Genomic DNA, 18,805 nt, shown 5'->3' with positions numbered 1-18,805 from the left:
TGTTAACTACAACTAAATACGTATTAGATGAAAAACCTTCAACTTAAAACACTTGAAATAAGTTGAAATAAATTGAAGTACTAAAATTACTAAAGCATTTTATATATATATATATATATATATATATATACACATATACATTGCCATTCAAAAGTTTGGGATCAGTACGATTTTTTTTATCCTTTTTAAAGAAGCTTCTCGTGGTCATCAAGGCTTCATTTATTTGATCAAAAATACAGAAAAAAAAATGTAATTTTGTGAAATATTACTGCAATTTAAAATAAGTTTTCTATTTTAATATACTTAAAATATTATATTTTATTCCTCTGAAGCAAAGCTGGATTTTCAGCATCATTGCTCCAGTCTTCGGTGTTACATGATCCTTCAGAAATCATTCTAATATGCCGATGTATAATCAGTGTTGGAAACAGTTGTGCTTCTTAATATTTTTTTGCGCCTGTGATATGTTTTTCAGGATTCTTTGATAAATAAAAGGTTAAAAAAAACAGTGTTTATTCAAAATAGAAATGTTCTTACAATATACACTACTATTCTAACGTTTGGGGTCAGTACATTTTTTCTTCCTTTTTTAATTTTATTTAAGAAATTAATACTTTTTTGGCAAGGATGTGTGAAATGGATAAAAATTGACAGTAAAGACCTATATTGTTAGAAATGATTTCTAATTTAAATAAATGCTGTTCTTTTTATCCATCTAAGAATCCTGAAAAGAAGTATCACAGATTCCAAAAAATGTATATTAAGCAGCACAACAGTTTCAACACTGATAATAAATCAGTGAATGATGTCTGAAGGATCATGTGAGACTGAAGACTGGAGCAATGGCTGATGAAAATTTAGCGCTGCATCACAGAGATAAATTATGTTTTAAAGTATATTAAAACAGGAAGTATATATATATATATATATAAATATAAGAAATATATATTTAGGAAATATATATATATTTTTTTTTCTTTAGAGCTGTCAAATCAATTATTCGTGATTAATCGCATTCATAATAAAAGTTTGTGTTATTTACATATGTTTGTACTGTGTATGTAATAGATACTTATAATATATATATACACATGTAAATATTTTTTAAATACATATATACATATAAATATAGACAGTGTATTTATTTATATATGAAACAAATGCTAATGGAAATTACAAGCACATAAAATTACCAAAACGTAAACTAGAATTAAAACTGAAAATATAAAAATGAAAGTTAATTTACAATACAATAAAAATATATTAGCAAAAAAAAAAAACCCACTGGTCCAAGTTAAACAACAATGCAATTTTTTTATGTACTGTGAGTACAGTAAATTTCTGAAAAATGTTAAACATTCTATGTGACAAATAATTTCTTCAATTGTTAATAAATTGCTCTATAAATAAAAGAGAAAATTAAATAAACACAATGAAAGCATTTATTGATTTTGTGTTTGAGAAGATATGGTAGATATGATATGGATATGATAACTTTTTAAAGGGGTGGTTGATTGTGATTTCACTTTTTTAACGTTAGTTAGTGTGTAATGTTGCTGTTTGACCTTAAACAATATCTGCAAAATTACAAAGCTGAAAGTTCAATGCAAACGGAGATATCGTCTTTTCAAATTCTGGCAGTTTAATGCCTACAAAAACAGTTCACAGTTTACTTCCCGGGTTCGTGACATTACAAACCCAGATAAACCCCTCCCTCGGGAACATGACACTTAGGGGGCGAAGCCATGCTGTGCTGCTTTAGAGAAGAGGAAGAGAAAACTGGGAGTGCACGTAAAAATCTATTCATATACAGTATGAATCATGATTCTTTCTTCTAATGATTCTAATGGATTCACAAGTTCCAAAATCAATGTTCTAAAGAAGTGGTTCTTAATACTGTTCCTCGTGTCCCCTGCTCTGCATCTCTCTCTCTCTCTCTCTCTCTCTCTCTCTCTCTCATTCAGATCATCAGCTCAGATCTGTTCCTTTTATACACTTATTTTCACATGAGCTATGAGAAGCGTTATACATGGACGCGCGTGCGGTTGCCGTACTGTATTAAAGCTTTAATCAGGATAAAACCCTATATTAAAAGCTACCAGAAGCAGTAGCATCCACATTTCACAAATAGCAGCGTGTCTAAAAGTATGAGACAACAACAAACACACCGTTAAGAGCCGTGCTTGCACAGGTTCTGCGAGATCCTCTTCACTAATATCCTCTGCGTCTCAATCGGGCTCAAATCGAGAAGCAGTATTGACGATGCCATTGTTTACAATACAACCGGAGCACATGCCACTGAGGTGAGGGGCGGGACGTTTAGACGAGCACTAGAGGCAGTTTAGCCAATCACAACACACTGGGCCATCTGACCAATCTCGGCCCAGTGCATATTTCTGAGGGAGGGGCTTCATAAAAGCAGGAAATGATCAGCGCATTTATCGAAGAAGGGACAGAGCGGTCTAGAATAAAGGTAAATTATGTGAAAAATAATGCGTTTTTTAAAAAACAAAGCATGAGCACATGTTAAACCGCACCCCATATAAACACAATCAAGCCTAGAAAAAAAACTGTCAACCACCCCTTTAAGCATAAAAACAAAACACTAAACAACAAAATATGATTAGACATGGTTATGAATAATGTTTATTATATAAATGTGATTGATCTAAAATATTTTAAATGTAATTTTTCTGATTGGCTAAACAGACATTAAAAATAATGTATACACTTAATATGTAATGGATATTGTTTTAATGATTAGAAATAAGCTTGCAAAACACTGAGTAGTGGTATTTAGTGCGCTTCATCAGATGTGGACACACTTTCATTGGATGACTCGGATGTTCTTGCCTGTGGCAGAGTTCATGAGGAGCTCATGGTGTTTTCCTCACAGGGACTCGGGTGAGTCGGGTCAGGACACAGTGAGTCTCAGTATGAGTATGAGTGAGCTGGACGACCCTGGAGATGGAAAGAGCAAGAAGAAGAGAGGCCGGCCTGGCAGACCACCTGTATGCCTCACACGAAAACTATTTCCTTGACTTACCACAAAAACAGATTATATTTTATTCATGATTTAACTTAGCATTTCTATTCCCCCTGACTCCAGGCACCCAACAAGAAGCCTCGGAAGTCCCCTTTGGAAAAGTGCCAGATGGGAGTCCAGCGTGGGCGCAAGGCCAATGGAATGGCCCAGCAGAACGGAGAGGGCGATCCTGTCACTCTGTTTGAAGTGGTCAAACAGGGAAAGAGCGCTATGCAGGTATAACACACAGATAAAATCAGAAGAGAAAACTCATCACCATATGCATCACTATACAAATTTGCTATAACGTTTTATAGATACCTCATGTCTAATATTATTTCACATGGGTGAGTTTTGATGATAATTAAAATTCAATTTCACCACACAAAGAATGCAAATGCTCGGGATTTAGTCAGACTAAAGCTCTGATCAGTTTATAGAAATCACACATAACACAATAAAAAGTTATGTCAAACTGAATAAAAATATAATAGTATTGAACTTGTACACTACTGTTCAAATGGTCAGTAAAATGACTAAATTATTACTACTTATTACTACTTTTGAAAATTCAGGAACAAATTAAACTTTATTAAAATTGAAAACAGTTATTTAAATTGTAATGATATTCCACAATAGTATTCCACAGCTTTGATGAGCCTAAGAGAGTACTTTTAAAAAACATAAAAAAAATTCATACTGACCCCAAACCTTTGAACATTAGTGTATAATTAACTCACTTCATACCTTAACACATTCATTTTAACAGCCCTAATTATAAAATGTTAAATAGTGTGTATTTTTTCAGTGTTAAATGAAAAGTGAAATGTATATCTGGTGTCCAAATGTTTCAGATCAGGAGCAGATGTTGAATATGTAACAGCTGGAGGTGTGCAGTTATTACATCCACCATGTCAGACTCACTTAATAACTCTCAAAGCCAGATTGTTCTGCTAAAGGAAAGAGTGTTGAGCACTGTGTTTATGTAAATAGTGACACAATTGTCCATGACTCTTTCAGTCGGTTGTTGATGATTGGATTGAGTCATACAAGCAAGACAGAGATTTAGCACTTCTGGACCTCATCAACTTCTTCATCCAGTGCTCTGGCTGTAAAGGTACGAATACCTCATGCTCATAAATATGATTAATTAATAATAGTAATGTATTATTCATAATAGTAGTGATTACTGACTGTCCTTCATTTCAGGCAATGTAAGAATTGAAATGTTTCGCAACATGCAGAATGCTGAAATTATCCGCAAAATGACAGAAGAGTTTGACGAGGTATCCTTTCGGATGAATTTACAGAATCTCATGTAGAAAATGAAGCTTTGCACTCTGAGTAGGTCATTTCTTTTGTGTTTTAATGCAGGACAGTGGCGATTACCCCTTAACCATTTCTGGCCCGTTGTGGAAGAAGTTTCGCTACAACTTCTGTGAGTTCATCTGCGTCCTGATCCGCCAGTGCCAGTACAGCATAATCTACGATGAGTACATGATGGACACGGTCATCTCTCTGCTGACGGGTCTGTCGGACTCACAGGTTCGAGCCTTCAGACACACCAGCACTCTAGCAGGTAAACCTTCATTTGTAATGAGAATTACATTATTAATCTGTTTTCTACAAAAAGGTCACCCTGTGGTTTTCTGCCACAATGGAAGTTCTGTGTGTCAGTCCTTGTCTTGTGTTTCCCCTCCTCTCGTGTCCCTATTTGGCCATCCTCGTTCCTTTAATTAGTAGTTAATGTGTCCCCAGGCCTGCATGTGATTGCCCCACACCTGTTTCTGTTCTTCCTTGCTAATTTCCCAGTGTTTATAAGCCCTGTGTTTCCTAGCCCCTGTGTCCGGTCTTAACGTCATTGATGTTCGTCTCTCCCCAAGCTCCTCGTCTCATTGTGTGTTCAATAAACGGATTATTGATACTTCTTACGTCTCCTCGCTCCTTGTATCCCGAGAGGGAACGTGACACTGTGGTTTCATGTTTAAAAGCAAAGAGTTGAAGTTAGCCATCAATATTAGTAATGTATTTTTTTAGTATTGTAAAATTTTAAATTATTATTAAAAAGTAAAAATTATTATTATTAAATACTTGTTTTTTTATGTTACAGATCAGTAATATTAATACTACTGCTATATAATTTTTTTTTTTATATAATTTTTTTTATTTAATTGGGGCTGTCAAACAATTAATTGGAAACGTTTACATAATATATGTGTGTGTACTGTGTATATTTTATATATATATATATATATATATATATATATATAAATACACAAATGCATGTATATATTTAAGAAAAATGTTAAGTTTATATATTAAATATATTTATATATGATATAATTTATATGAATATAAATATATACATGTGAGTACATAAGTAAATATTTTCAAAATATATATGCTGTAAAAAAAACACATTATGTAAACAAAAAGTTTATTTTGGATGCGATTAATCGCGATTATTCATTTGACAGCACTAAACTGAATTAAATACACATATTTTGTGTATTTTTCCAATTTAATAAATATTAATCATATTATTAAATAATAAAATAATATTAATATTAAATAATTAAATAATATTTTATTTATTTTACAATTTAATAAATATTAATACAATAGTTTATTAATTTCTTTATAGGTTTGTTTAATTTGTGTAATTTAAACAAATAAAATAGTAACAATAATAATAATAATAATAATTTAAAAAAAAAAAAATATATATATATATATATAATTTTTAGTATCGTAGAGGATTTCATAAAAACAATGTGCATGTGACCTAAGACTGAAGTAGAGAGAGACATATTTTCAGATTCTGTTTAAAAAATAAGTTTGCATCCCTGTCCTTTGTTTTTTTTGCCCTCAGCCATGAAGCTCATGACAGCTCTGGTGAACGTGGCTCTGAATCTGAGTATTAACCAGGACAACACACAGAGACAGTATGAAGCCGAACGCAACAAAATGGTGGGCAAGAGAGCCAATGAGAAGCTTGAACTTCTACTTCAAAGAAGGAAAGAGGTATCAATTCCTAAGCACTCTTATCTTACTCAATGTAAAATTAATTTGTAGAGGCCTACATTACATTCTGTGCACAGAACTTCACAAATCTGCCGATTTCCTCAGAAATGAAACACGTTTCCTTCAGAAAATCCTACACATATTTCACAGAATTCAGTGGGTTTGCAAAAAATGTGACATAAATCTGCAAATTGTATCAGTATATAGTCATTCTATTGCTGATCATTTACTCATAATATGAACACTTTCTCACCAGCTTCAAGAAAACCAAGATGAAATCGAAAACATGATGAACTCGATCTTCAAGGGAATCTTTGTTCATCGTTATAGGTGATCAGAGTTGTATACCTACACAATAATAGCGCAGTAGTAGCTGTGGATATCTGATCTCATCTTCTGTGTAACTACCAGGGATGCAATTGCTGAAATCAGAGCGATTTGTATAGAGGAGATCGGTGTGTGGATGAAAATGTACAGCGATGCCTTCCTGAATGACAGCTACCTGAAATACGTCGGCTGGACCTTACATGATCGGGTAAGCCATCTCCAAATAAACCGAGAGCAGGATTTCTGCCCCTGTAATATTTTATTTTCAGTTTATTAATATCAGCATCCTCCATTTCCAGCAAGGTGAAGTGCGCTTGAAGTGTTTGAAAGCCTTACAAAACCTTTACACAAACCGTGAACTGTTTCCAAAACTCGAGCTCTTCACAAACCGCTTCAAGGTAAGAAGGCAGTTTAGGAGAGGTATCGCAATTCTCTGAATGTGTTCCCCATGTAGATGATGCTAAAATCTCCTCACAGGATCGTATCGTGTCTATGACGCTGGATAAAGAGTATGATGTGGCTGTGGAGGCCATCAGACTGGTCACGCTAATCCTTCAGTAAGTAAAGCGCAGATGCTATCAGATGCTGAATGTATCTGCAGTCTGGATGCTTTCCTCCATCAAATGTTCTTCATTTGTCCAGGGGTAGTGAGGACGCTTTGTCTAATGAGGACTGTGAGAATGTCTATCATCTGGTGTACTCCGCTCACAGGCCTGTGGCAGTGGCTGCTGGGGAGTTTCTACATCGAAAGTGAGCCAGCTAACATCGTTTCTCTGTTAAATATAGTTTTTGAATATTTATCTCTGTGGTTTTTGTCTCATTATTTTATTTTATTTTGATTTAACTTTATTTAATTTTAATTTTAAAAATATAATGTAATAATGAAATTTTAATTCATGTTATATTTTCCTGTCCATGTTCTTGTCTCTGTCATGTGTAGGTTGTTTAGCAGACATGATCCTCAGGCAGAGGAAGCTCTGGCAAAACGCAGAGGCAGGAGCAGCCCAAATGGAAACCTTATCCGCATGCTGGTGCTCTTCTTTTTGGAGAGCGAGGTAATGCCTCAAGTGATGATCAGGCACTAGGGAATTATGAATGAGAATGGAGAATTATGATAAGTTAACACAATATTTGTCTCCTGAGGTGGCATCAGAATCTAGCTAGTTTCATTTATGTTGGTCTGAATCTCTTGTTTGTGTCAGAGCTGACAGTGTATGTGTGTTTGTGTTTCCAGCTGCATGAACATGCTGCCTATCTAGTGGACAGTTTGTGGGAGAGCTCTCAGGAGCTGCTGAAGGACTGGGAGTGCATGACTGAACTGCTGCTGGAGGAGCCAGTGCAGGGCGAGGAGGGTACGGACACCCCCAGAGGGGTTTTTACTGCTGGCCATAGTAGATCATAATAGATAGAAACCATAGGGGAGACTGGGGCTAGTTTCCACAAAGGGCTTTATATCAAAAACTGTCTGTTTTGAGTCAAAAATCTAGTTTTGTAAATTGGTTTTAAACGCATTGTTTAATTACGCTTTGGTGTTTTATTAATTGTTTTATTCAACTCCAGTCCTAGAGGGCCAGTCTTGCTGAGTTTAACTCTAACCAAACACACTCGAAGAAGCTAGTCAAGGTGTTCGGAATTGCCTGCCAATTTTGTACAGATGGGTTAAATTGGGTACTAAAGGCTAAACTAAAGTTGAAGAGCTGTGCTGTAAAGCCTATAATAGGATGAAGCCTATGTAGTATGAAAACAAGCCACGTGGTGTTTTATGATCTTTTTAACTAAGCAGTAAATGTTAGCTAATTTTTTGAAGCCATAATTTGAAGTTAAAGTCTGTTCAAAGGTTTGGGGTCACTAAGATTTTTTTTTTTTTCGTTTTAGATAAATGAATACTGTTACTCAACAACGATTCATTATATTCATCAAAAATGACAGTAAAGAAAGACATTTCAAATAAATGCTTTTGCTTTGAACGTTTTATTCATAAACAAATCTTAATTGTTTTTTTGTTTTTTTTTACAAAATATTAAGCAGCACAACTGTTTTCAACATTGATAATACCATGAAATGTTTCTTGAGCACCAAATCATATTAGAATGATTTCTGAAGGATCATGTGTCATTGAAGGCCGGAGCTTTGCCATCACAAGAATACATTCTATTTTAAAATATATTGAAATAGAAAACAGTTATTTGAAATTAAAATATGTAACACTTCATTAAGGTGTCCTTGTTACACATGTTACATGTACTTACTATTATAATAACAATACTATTATAATAACAATAAATGATGCATAATTACATGCAAGCAACCTAAGCCAAACCCTAATCCTAAACCTAACCATATAGTAAGTACATGTAGTTAATTAATATTACTCAGTTCTTAAATGTATAAATACACTGTAACAAGGACATCTTAAAATAAAGTGTAGCCTTAAAATAATATTTCACAATATTTCTATGTTTGCTGTATTTATGATCAAATTAATGCATAATGCATGAAGACTTTCCAATAGTTAAAAAAAAAATCTTACCAACTTTTGAATGTTGTATGAATAAAAATATGATTTTGAAAAATCAGCTCACTCACCCTGTGAAATATGGAGTAAAATTATCTCCTGTGAGCTATTTTTTGGTCAGAAAAGAGTCACCCTTATCATGTCCTATATGGCTAAATGTATGCATCTGCAACATAAGCACATCTCTCTCTCTGACTCTGTCTTCAGTGTTGTCAGACAGGCAGGAGAGTGCTCTGATTGAGCTGACCGTCTGTACCATTCGTCAGGCTGCCGAGGCCCATCCGCCTGTGGGGAGAGGGACTGGCAAAAGGGTAAGACCTTTACTTGACAAGCTACAGTATATGGCTAAAAATATCTGCATTATTTTATTATAAAACATTTTTTGTTCATCAATACTTAGTTTAGTCTATCTTGTTGTGCAGGTCTTGACAGCGAAGGAAAGGAAGACGCAGATTGATGACAAAAACAAATTAACAGAGCACTTCATCATGGCTCTTCCTATGTTACTCTCAAAAGTAAGATGAGAAGTATTCTGTTTTCAAGCTCGCATACATCATAACTGGGTCAGCCGAGTGCTGATACACCCGTTTTCCACCCACAGTACCAGACAGATGCAGAGAAAATAGCCAACCTCCTACAGATCCCGCAGTACTTTGACCTGGATGTGTACAGTGCTGGGAGGATGGAGAAGGTGAGCAGTTTCTCCAGCTGGATCTCTATTAATGCTAAACGTTAGCTGATGGACTGAATTTGAATGTTCCAGCACTTGGACGCGTTGCTCAAGCAGATCAAGTTTGTGGTGGAGAAGCACACGGACATGGAGGTTCTGGAGGCCTGCAGTAAGACCTACAGTATCCTGTGCAGCGAGGATTACACCATCATGAACCGCGTGGACATCGGCCGCAGTCAGCTCATCGATGAACTAGCCGACCGCTTCAACCACTCGGTGGAGGAGCTGCTGCAGGCGGTGAGGGCTCTGTGGAGGTGACGGACAGATTTAGAGAGATTGTTTGTTACAGTATCACATTAATTACAAAAGATATTCAAAAAGCACTTTAACAATGAGCAGACAGCTTTTTAAAACGTTTTTAAAGGTACACTTAAACCCAGGACATTAGTCATATAAGCCTTTATGCTGTTATTTATTTTTCTTTTGTGACATTGCATCTCTTTTCCAGAGTTCATAGTTACCACAGCTGTTAAGGTCCAAAATTGAAAAAAAAAAAAAACCTTAAAATTAGACCATATGAACCAATTTGCTTGAATTTGAAATATTATCAATGAAAAGACAGATTTTTTTTTTGCAGTCAGTGAGTTGAATTTAACAACTAGATCAGTGAATGAATTGTTTTTTGAGCTGATTCTTTTCAGTCAGCTGATTGATCCAGTTTACAGATTGGACTAAATGATTCTTTCACAAATTGAAATAATCTGGTTCTCAACATTCGAATTTCATCTTGTATGGCTTCAGAATACTTAAAGTATTAAAACAAACAACTAAAAACTAAGGAGTCTGGAAAAGTTTAGAGAAAAATCTGTAATGAATGTTTAAAAATTTTTTTTTATAAAAAATTGGAAATTATATTTAATAATAAATAAATACATCTAACATGTATTAAATGTATATAAATGTATATGAATATATACATATATTACATACACATGTAAATATATAAATATTTTCCAATTAATATTTTACCTATATTCATAATAATAATAATATATAATTCTTTCTTTCTTTTTTTCGTATCATTTTTGTTGCTTAACAGCTGTGGTCAGAGTTTTGACTATCTTTTAAACATTTCAGAGCTTTTTTCGTTGTTCCCTCTACTCTGAGGCTGTTATTAGAGAGATGTAGAGATTGTGAACAGTTATGTATGATTCATAGAATTGTGCAGCCATCGCTGATAAAACATTTCTGAATGTCTGCCTCATTAACAGGGGGAAGAGGCGGATGACGACGACATCTACAACGTTCTCTCCACTCTCAAGAGACTCACGGCCTTTCACAAGTACGCTGCTGTCTTGTTAAATCACTGCAAATGCAAGTCATTGAGTGCTAATGAACAAGCAATGTGTCTTGTCTCTTCTCTCCATCAGTGCTCATGACTTGACCAGATGGGATTTGTTTGGGAACTGCTACAGGTTGCTAAGGACGGGTATAGAGCAGGGCTCTATGCCAGAGCAGGTGCGTCTGTTTCAGAAATGAGATGAGGGAATCTCATGAAGCCTATCAAGAACATTTAATCACAAAATTAAAGGAACCAAATATGAAATTATATCAAGAAAAAGACATGAAAGGAAATTGTTATTTGTATTCCAATATTGTTTTCATGACAGTTCTCATTTTTGTAAAACTAGAAAAAAAGCAGTATTATTCAAATGAAGTACACTACTGGTCAAAAATGTTTGTGCTATAAATATACTGTAAAAAACGTTCTTTTGTATAATTGTATTACAATTTATAAGAAATGTTTTTTATTTGAATATGTGTGTGTGTGTTTGTAATTTAGTCTTTAAGTGTCACATAATCCTTTAGAAATCATTCTAATATGCTGATTTGGTGCTCAAGAAACATTTCTTTTAATGCATCATGGAAGCATGTGCAGAATGTTTTTCATTGCTTTTTTACAGTATTGAGAATTGAAAATGAAATATTAATTTATTATAGAGAAAGAAAAAGAAGACAAAGTTTGGTATCATTAAAAGCAGTTTAAAAGTTAGTATCATTTTGTAACATTTTACAAAAATATGTCATTGCAAAATGCTGTGATTGACCAATCAGAATCAAATATTCCAGACAAACAAAATAACACTTTCAACTTTTTTCTTAAATTAGATTTTGTGCTTGTTTTGTAGACATTTTTGTGAGATTAACCCAGTTATTGAAGATGTTTTCAGGTGACATGGCAACATTGATTTCATGTAGATACTAAGTGTGTTTGATTGTGTTTTGTAGATAGCAGTCCAGGCTCTTCAGTGTTCTCATTACTCCATACTGTGGCAGCTTGTGAAGGTCACAGAAGGAGCTCCATCCAAGGTAATGTTATTACTTCTTATTTAGCAGATGGATTTGATGCAATGCAATAAAGCAATAAGCCCCAAGAAGCCGTAGTTTACAGTGAATTTAAAACAGCTAAGGGGCATTGTTGGGCACGATGCGAAGCTGTTATAAATTCACTGTAAAACACGGCTTCACGGGGCTTATTGCTTTTATAAAATGGTTATTTCATATTTGTAGCAAGGTTTCACTAAATAAAACAGAGCAAATAAATTATGATATTAATAAAAACATAATTCTTCCGCCAAACAAAGTAGTTCCTCAGAAACAGTTGTGGTTGCAACAATAGATATATATATATATATACGTAGATGCCTTATTAGTGACTGTTTCTATGGGCCGCTATATGTAAGCCGTCCACCATATTGTAGCGGTCAACTTGACGTCATTCACCATTGTAATCACTGAATATTCGAAAGATGCCACAATCCTGCACAGCCGATGCTCTGCGAACCCAATGGCTCTGTGCGAACCTACTGTATGGTGAATGACGTCAAGTGGACCGCTCCAAGATGGCAGCCGCATCTCCGTGCCTGGAGCGGTCAAATAGGGTGCCGATATATGTGACCCTGGACCACAAAACTAGTCTTAAGTCGCTGGGGTGTATTTGTAGCAATAGCCAAAAATACACTGCATGGGTCAAAATTATCGATTTTTCTTTTATGCTAAAAATCATTAGGACATTAAGTAAACATCATGTTCCATGAAGATATTTAGTAAATTTCTTACCGTAAATATATCAAAACTTCATTTTTGATAAGTAATATGCATTGCTAAGAACTTCATTTGAACAACTTTAAAGGCGATTTTCTCAATATTAAGATTTTTTTGGACCCTCAGATTCCAGATTTTCAAATAGTTGTATCTCGGACAAATATTGTCCAATCCTACCAAACCATACATCAATGGAAAGCTTATTTATTCGAAAAATTGACACGTAAGACTGGTTTTGTGGTCCAGGGTCACATATGTCAGCCGTTCATCGACTCATCCTATATTGAATATAATATTGAATGTGACTAGGCTGAACAAGCATAAGAGGGGTGTTCATTAACTGATTATTGCAACTTCCAACCAAAAAGCATAAATATTTTCTTTGATTTCAGGATGATCTCCTAGCACTTCGCAGGGTTGTCAAGTCTTTTCTAGCTGTGTGCCAGCAGTGTTTATCAAACGTCAACACGCCGGTTAAAGAGCAGGTGAGCTCCTTTATTTGTCCTGATGTGCCTGTGCAATAGTCATTCATGCTACGATTGTTTCACTTTCCCATCTCTTCCTCCAGGCGTTCATGCTGCTATGTGACCTGCTGATGATCTTCAGTCACCAGCTCACCACAGGGTCCAGGGAGGGTCTGCAACCTCTGGTCTTTAACCCAGACAGCAGCCTACAGAATGAGCTGCTCAACTTCATCCTAGATCATGTGTTTATAGACCAGGATGATGAGAATCAGAGCTTGGGTGAGCCTAGAGATAATATTAATGACATAAAATTTATGTTTAAGTTATGTTTATATTGAATTTACTGTCATTAACATTATAAAAAGTAGAAATAAAATTCTGTATATGCTTAAATAATGATTTCTATTTGAAGACATTTGCAAATTTGTGCATATACATAATGAATGTTAAATCACTGCTTTGAATGTTTTGACATGTTGAAGTTAGTGTTTTCATGTTTGTTTCCCAGAGGGTGATGAGGAGGATGAAGCTAACAAGATTGAAGCCTTACACAAGAGGAGAAACCTCCTAGCTGCCTTCAGCAAGCTCATCATTTATGATATAGTAGACATGCCAGCCGCTGCAGACATTTTCAAACACTACATGAAGGTAAAATAACCAGTTATCACCTTATCTGACATGCCCACTGTCATGAAAGAAACTAATCTTAAGAGATCGGCTGTGTCCAAACTGCATTTGAAATCAGGCAATAAGATCTAAGCACTTGTATTGCCATAAACTCTGGCATTTTTAAATGCTTCTGGCAAATATCAATGCTGTAACCTCATAGGGCCCTATTTTAATGATCTAAGTGCACAGGCGCACTTAGGGCGTGTCCGAATCCACTTTTGCTAGTTTAATGACGTTGGGTCGGTGCACCAGGCGCATGGTCCAAAAGGGTTGTACCTATTCTCTTAATGAGCCATGTGTGCATAGACTGTAAAAAAAGATGGACGACGCGTCTCTGCTTCCTTCCACTATAGAAAAGTGAAGCGAATACATCTCAATATGGCCGCTGCCATGTTGAGTAAATTACGGTGTTTGGAACAGGAGTCTGCGCAGTAGAGATTCGTTTGGAGCAGAGTCTGCGCAGTAGAGTCGTGAGGTGGAGCCGCGGAATCAAACTCTCGCAGACCCAATCAACCATAACGACACGCCCCGTTTTTATAGCATCAAATTACTAGCTAAAATCAAACTTGTCACAAAAACGAACAATTGAACATATATCAGCATGAAAACAACTACTTTAAATGACCAAAACCATATTTCGGAAAATTGTATTGGAAGTGTAATTTATGTTTTTTATTTTGACTGAAGTCCCATTTTTAATTTTTAATATTTGGCATGTTTGTGTGCTGCTGCATGTCCCTGTTTGTGTAATAAGCAGAGTGTATGCCTGTTTTGTACCCACGGTGCATAATATGAAAAATACTACGCCATTGATTTTTGACCAGGTTTTTGTTGGTCAATGGCGCAATCGTTTTCAGTTGCCTCAAAGTAGCAACTCGCCAAAAATGCGCCTGAACACACCTCATTTTCAAACCAGTACACCCATGGGCGAACAGATGGGTGCAAGTGCATTTGCTATTTAAACAAAGTGGCTTATGAAAATGATACTGCATCGGGCTGAAACTAGCAAAAAACCCATTGCGCCAGGTGTATGATTGGGCCCAAAGTGATTTATTGCAACTGATTAGTTTACCTCTCATTTGCATAAAGTTGAACATTTCTTAGCCTTTTTTTTAATGCTCTCACTGCTTGTTCTGCTCCATGTTAATCCCACAATCCCTCACCCAAAAATGCCTCATCTTGCTCACTCAGTGCTAGTGGACATATATTTTATACTGTGCTGCTATCTACAAAACACATTCTAGGTTAGTTCTTACATTTTTATCACACTGCTGAACTTCTTGTAAACTATGTGTAGTACTACAACGATTATGGCGACATCATCAAGGAGACTCTTAGTAAAACCAGACAGACGGACAAGATACTGTGTGCCAAGACGCTCATCCTGAGCTTACAGCAGGTGAGATGACAGCATAAGATTCACATGATATCTGCATTATCATTTCAGATCTTGATAATTGTACTAACCCTGTTTCTTTTCTGTTCTTCAGCTCTTTAATGAGCTGATCCAGGATCAGGGGCCTAACTTGGACAGGACCTCGTCTCATGTGAGTGGTATTAAGGAATTGGCCCGTCGCTTTGCCCTCACCTTTGGCTTGGACCAGATCAAGACCAGAGAGGCTGTGGCCACACTGCACAAGTAACTTCTCTTTAATATTTGAATTATCACTCATCAAGCACCAAATGGACATCATCTTCATTCTATCTCTCACAAATATTTTTGCTGTATTCAGAGATGGTATTGAGTTCGCCTTCAAGTATCAGAATCCTAAAGGACCAGAGTATCCCCCTCCAAATCTGGCCTTCTTGGAGGTTCTCTGTGAATTTTCCTCAAAGCTTCTTCGCCAAGACAAGAAAACAGTGTAAGTTAGTCTGAGGAGCACTTTGTTTTATTTAGCAAAGGTTTATTTTATTTATTTTTTTGGCTCATGGGCATGAGATTTGACTTGATTTAGTAAAAAGAGACACTGACTGTACACAAAACATCATGTATTCCTTCACTGTGCAAAATTCCTTTTCATTGGATGGATCCTTTGAGAACCTGAGCAGAAAGATTGCATTTTAATGTATAATGTATAAAAAATTATATAAATAACGAGTACAAATATATACACACTGCCATTTAAAAGTTTGGGACCAGTAAAATATTAATGATTTTTAATGTCTCTTATGCTCATCGAGTCTGTATTTCTTTGATGAAAATACAGAAAAAAACAGTAACATTGTGAAATATTATTGCAATTTGTAATATTGGTTTCCTATTTTAATATACTTTAAAATATAATTTATTTCTGTGAGGCAGCACTAAATTTTCCAAGACTGAATACTCCGGTCTTCAGTGTCACATGATCCTTCAGAAATCATTCTAATATGCTGATTTATTATCAGTGTTGAAACTGTTGTGCTGCTTAATATTTTTTGGTACCTTTTTTTCTTTGATTCTTCAATAAATAAAAAGTTAAAAAAGAACAGAATTTATTCAAAATAGAAATCTTTTCTAACAATATAAGTCTTTACTATCCCTTTTTATCCATTCAACACATCCTTGCTAAATAAAAGTACTAATTTATTTTTAAAAAAATGTACTGACCACAAACTTTTAAATAGTAGTGTATATTGTAACACAAAATTTCTATTTTGAATAAACAGTTCTTTTTCATTTTTAATTTATAAAAGAATCCTGAAAAAAAGTATCACAGGTACCAAAATATATTAAGCAGCACAAATGTTTTCAACACTGATTATAAATCAGCATATTAGAATGATTTCTGAAGGATCATGTAACACTGAAGACTGGATTAATGATGCTGAAAATTCAGCTTTGCTTGACAGGAATAAATTATATTTTAAAGTATATAGAAATAGAAAACTGTTATTTTAAATTGCAATAATATTTCACAAAATTACAGTATTTTTGATCAAATAGATACAGTTTTGAAACATATCTTTAAAAAAAACATAAACAATCTTACTGATGACTAACATTTGAACGGCAGTGTATATATTTGAATTTTTAGGGATCATATTAATAGAATTCTATTATTAAATAAAAATAATATGTTTGTATCTTTGTGTTCTCCCTTTGGCTCTCTCAGGCACTCGTATCTGGAAAAGTTCATGACTGAGCAGATGATGGAGAGGCGGGAAGACATCTGGCTGCCACTCATCTCCTACAGGAACTCTCTGCTGACAGGTGGAGATGAAGATCGCATGTCCATCACCAGCGGCAGCAGCAGCAGCAAAGCTGGATCTATACGGAGCAAGAAGGGCCGTCTACCCTTGCACAAGAAACGCATCGAGGGTGAGGATGCCAGTAGATGTAATCATACTGATATGAGACGGGAGGCCTGTGGGTTGCTTCAGTTGACCGAGATGCCTAAAAGTAAGCAGTCATGGGCTGTTTTGTGTGTGGTGTCGTGGTTCTGCAGAGGAGAGTGTGGAGAGCTCTTGGATGATGAGGAATGACACCCTACAGACTCCTGGAGCCCTGCAGACACCCCAGCTCACCTCCACCGTGCTCCGAGAAAACCCTCGGCAAGCTGCTGAGCACCTCCCTGAGCAGAACTCTGAGCCCGGCTCTGAATCCGACTATGTTCACAAGTAAGTGAACTTAAAAACACCACATATCCAACAGTTTTTGAATGCTTATGCCACACGTCCATTTCTATTTAAAACCATTGGACATTAATAGAAAATTAGTCCTCCATTTTGGCTATACTGGATATTTATGTTTCTGCATTTAGTCGTTATGTCTCCATATGCATACTTCCCTACTATATTGTATGCAAAAAAAACAATACACCAAAAAAGTAGTAGTATGTCTCAATTAATAGTTATGCATTTGATGGACACTTTACTATCCCATGAAGCCATGGGAGAGGAGTTGTAAATGGCTCTGTAGCAGCGCAACTGACGCTGGTAGGTCATGTGACATGGATGTAGTAATTTCAGTCATATTACCCATATTCATACTATATAGCGCACTAATCTTTAACTGTTGCGAAGTTTCCAAAATGTACTTACCACTACCTCAGTATGTGATTTTAGCATTTATTTTAGTATTATTTGGATACTATTAGTGTATTATATTTTGAATTTAGCTTTTACTTTAAATTTAGTTTGTAATTTTTTTTTTTGTTAGTTATTTGAATACTTCAGCTTCAACTTATTTCTTTTAGTTAATCTAATCAGATTTATTTTAATGAACAAAATCTTTAATAGTTTCGGTTTTAGTTAACAGTAAGAACGCTGGTTGTATTTTGTCAGCTAGTATGTGCAGTCTATAAAGTGTTATTTCTCTCGGTCAGTCCTCAGATGCAGATGTCCTGGCTCGGCCAGCAGAAGATGGAGGACGTGAACAGGAAAGAACGCACAGCCTTGAACTACATGAAGGCCCGTAGCGGAGGCGTACGACAGACTGTGTATGTAGAGAAAGAAATGCAGGATGTGTGACATGAGGAACGGGCTGTAGTTAATGGTACTTTGATGTCTCTAATCTAGACGTGGTCTCATGGAGGATGACGCAGAGCCCATCTTTGAGGATGTCATGATGTCGTCGCGAGGTCAGCTGGAAGACATGAGTGAGGAATTCGAGGACACCATGGTCATTGATCTGGTAATCAGATGATGCTAATATAAAAGTCTCTCAGAGTGCTTACATATTTAAATATACTGTGGATTGAAATTTAAATCCTCTGCAGCCTCCATCCAGGAACAGGCGGGAGAGAGCAGAGCTAAGACCGGACTTCTTTGACTCTGCAGCCATGATTGAGGATGAGTCGGTAAGAATGAATTGCCAAGGCTTTTACTTATTATATTAATATAGAATTACACTGCCCTACATCATATTTGCTGATTGAAATCCAATACTAATTTCTTATTCGTTTTGGGGTACCGATTCCAAAAAATAGCAGCTGTTTTGCCCTAGCACATCACACTTTCTCTTAAAATTTGTGCTTTGTAGCATTTTTGCTTTCGATAGCCATTTGTAAGGTGAGGAAGTCTTG

At 35.6% G+C, this 18,805-nt stretch overlaps 1 protein-coding gene across 7 annotated transcripts in view; it reads left to right on the top strand.

The window, feature by feature from the left end:
* The window catches only part of LOC306881305 (cohesin subunit SA-1), a 53,216-nt gene that overhangs the window by 33,236 nt on the left and 1,175 nt on the right, over positions 1–18,805 (top strand). For 2 of the 7 annotated variants that reach the window (XM_079435331.1, XM_079435332.1), the window contains exons 3-33: positions 2,897–3,011; positions 3,110–3,262; positions 4,046–4,142; positions 4,235–4,311; positions 4,400–4,604; positions 5,898–6,049; positions 6,306–6,379; positions 6,461–6,584; positions 6,676–6,774; positions 6,854–6,933; positions 7,019–7,126; positions 7,317–7,431; positions 7,611–7,728; positions 9,099–9,202; positions 9,314–9,406; positions 9,493–9,582; positions 9,655–9,858; positions 10,833–10,903; positions 10,992–11,079; positions 11,851–11,931; positions 13,059–13,151; positions 13,235–13,409; positions 13,639–13,778; positions 15,097–15,198; positions 15,290–15,438; positions 15,533–15,661; positions 16,895–17,100; positions 17,228–17,399; positions 18,107–18,220; positions 18,300–18,414; positions 18,500–18,580. In XM_079435331.1, the coding sequence (XP_079291457.1) occupies positions 2,897–3,011; positions 3,110–3,262; positions 4,046–4,142; positions 4,235–4,311; positions 4,400–4,604; positions 5,898–6,049; positions 6,306–6,379; positions 6,461–6,584; positions 6,676–6,774; positions 6,854–6,933; positions 7,019–7,126; positions 7,317–7,431; positions 7,611–7,728; positions 9,099–9,202; positions 9,314–9,406; positions 9,493–9,582; positions 9,655–9,858; positions 10,833–10,903; positions 10,992–11,079; positions 11,851–11,931; positions 13,059–13,151; positions 13,235–13,409; positions 13,639–13,778; positions 15,097–15,198; positions 15,290–15,438; positions 15,533–15,661; positions 16,895–17,100; positions 17,228–17,399; positions 18,107–18,220; positions 18,300–18,414; positions 18,500–18,580 (3,724 nt within the window). Of the gene's footprint in view, positions 1–2,896; positions 3,012–3,109; positions 3,263–4,045; positions 4,143–4,234; positions 4,312–4,399; positions 4,605–5,897; positions 6,050–6,305; positions 6,380–6,460; positions 6,585–6,675; positions 6,775–6,853; positions 6,934–7,018; positions 7,127–7,316; positions 7,432–7,610; positions 7,729–9,098; positions 9,203–9,313; positions 9,407–9,492; positions 9,583–9,654; positions 9,859–10,832; positions 10,904–10,991; positions 11,080–11,850; positions 11,932–13,058; positions 13,152–13,234; positions 13,410–13,638; positions 13,779–15,096; positions 15,199–15,289; positions 15,439–15,532; positions 15,662–16,894; positions 17,101–17,189; positions 17,400–18,106; positions 18,221–18,299; positions 18,415–18,499; positions 18,661–18,805 lie in introns of those variants that run through there. The other 5 variants (XR_013785140.1, XM_079435330.1, XR_013785139.1 and 2 more) reach the window with 5 other exon arrangements.

The sequence above is a fragment of the Barbus barbus genome (assembly GCF_936440315.1).
Source record: "Barbus barbus genome assembly, chromosome: 15".
In the NCBI taxonomy this organism is placed as follows: Eukaryota; Metazoa; Chordata; class Actinopteri; order Cypriniformes; family Cyprinidae; genus Barbus; species Barbus barbus.
Note: the sequence above shows the minus strand (reverse complement) of the source record. Positions and strands in the feature narration are given on the sequence as shown.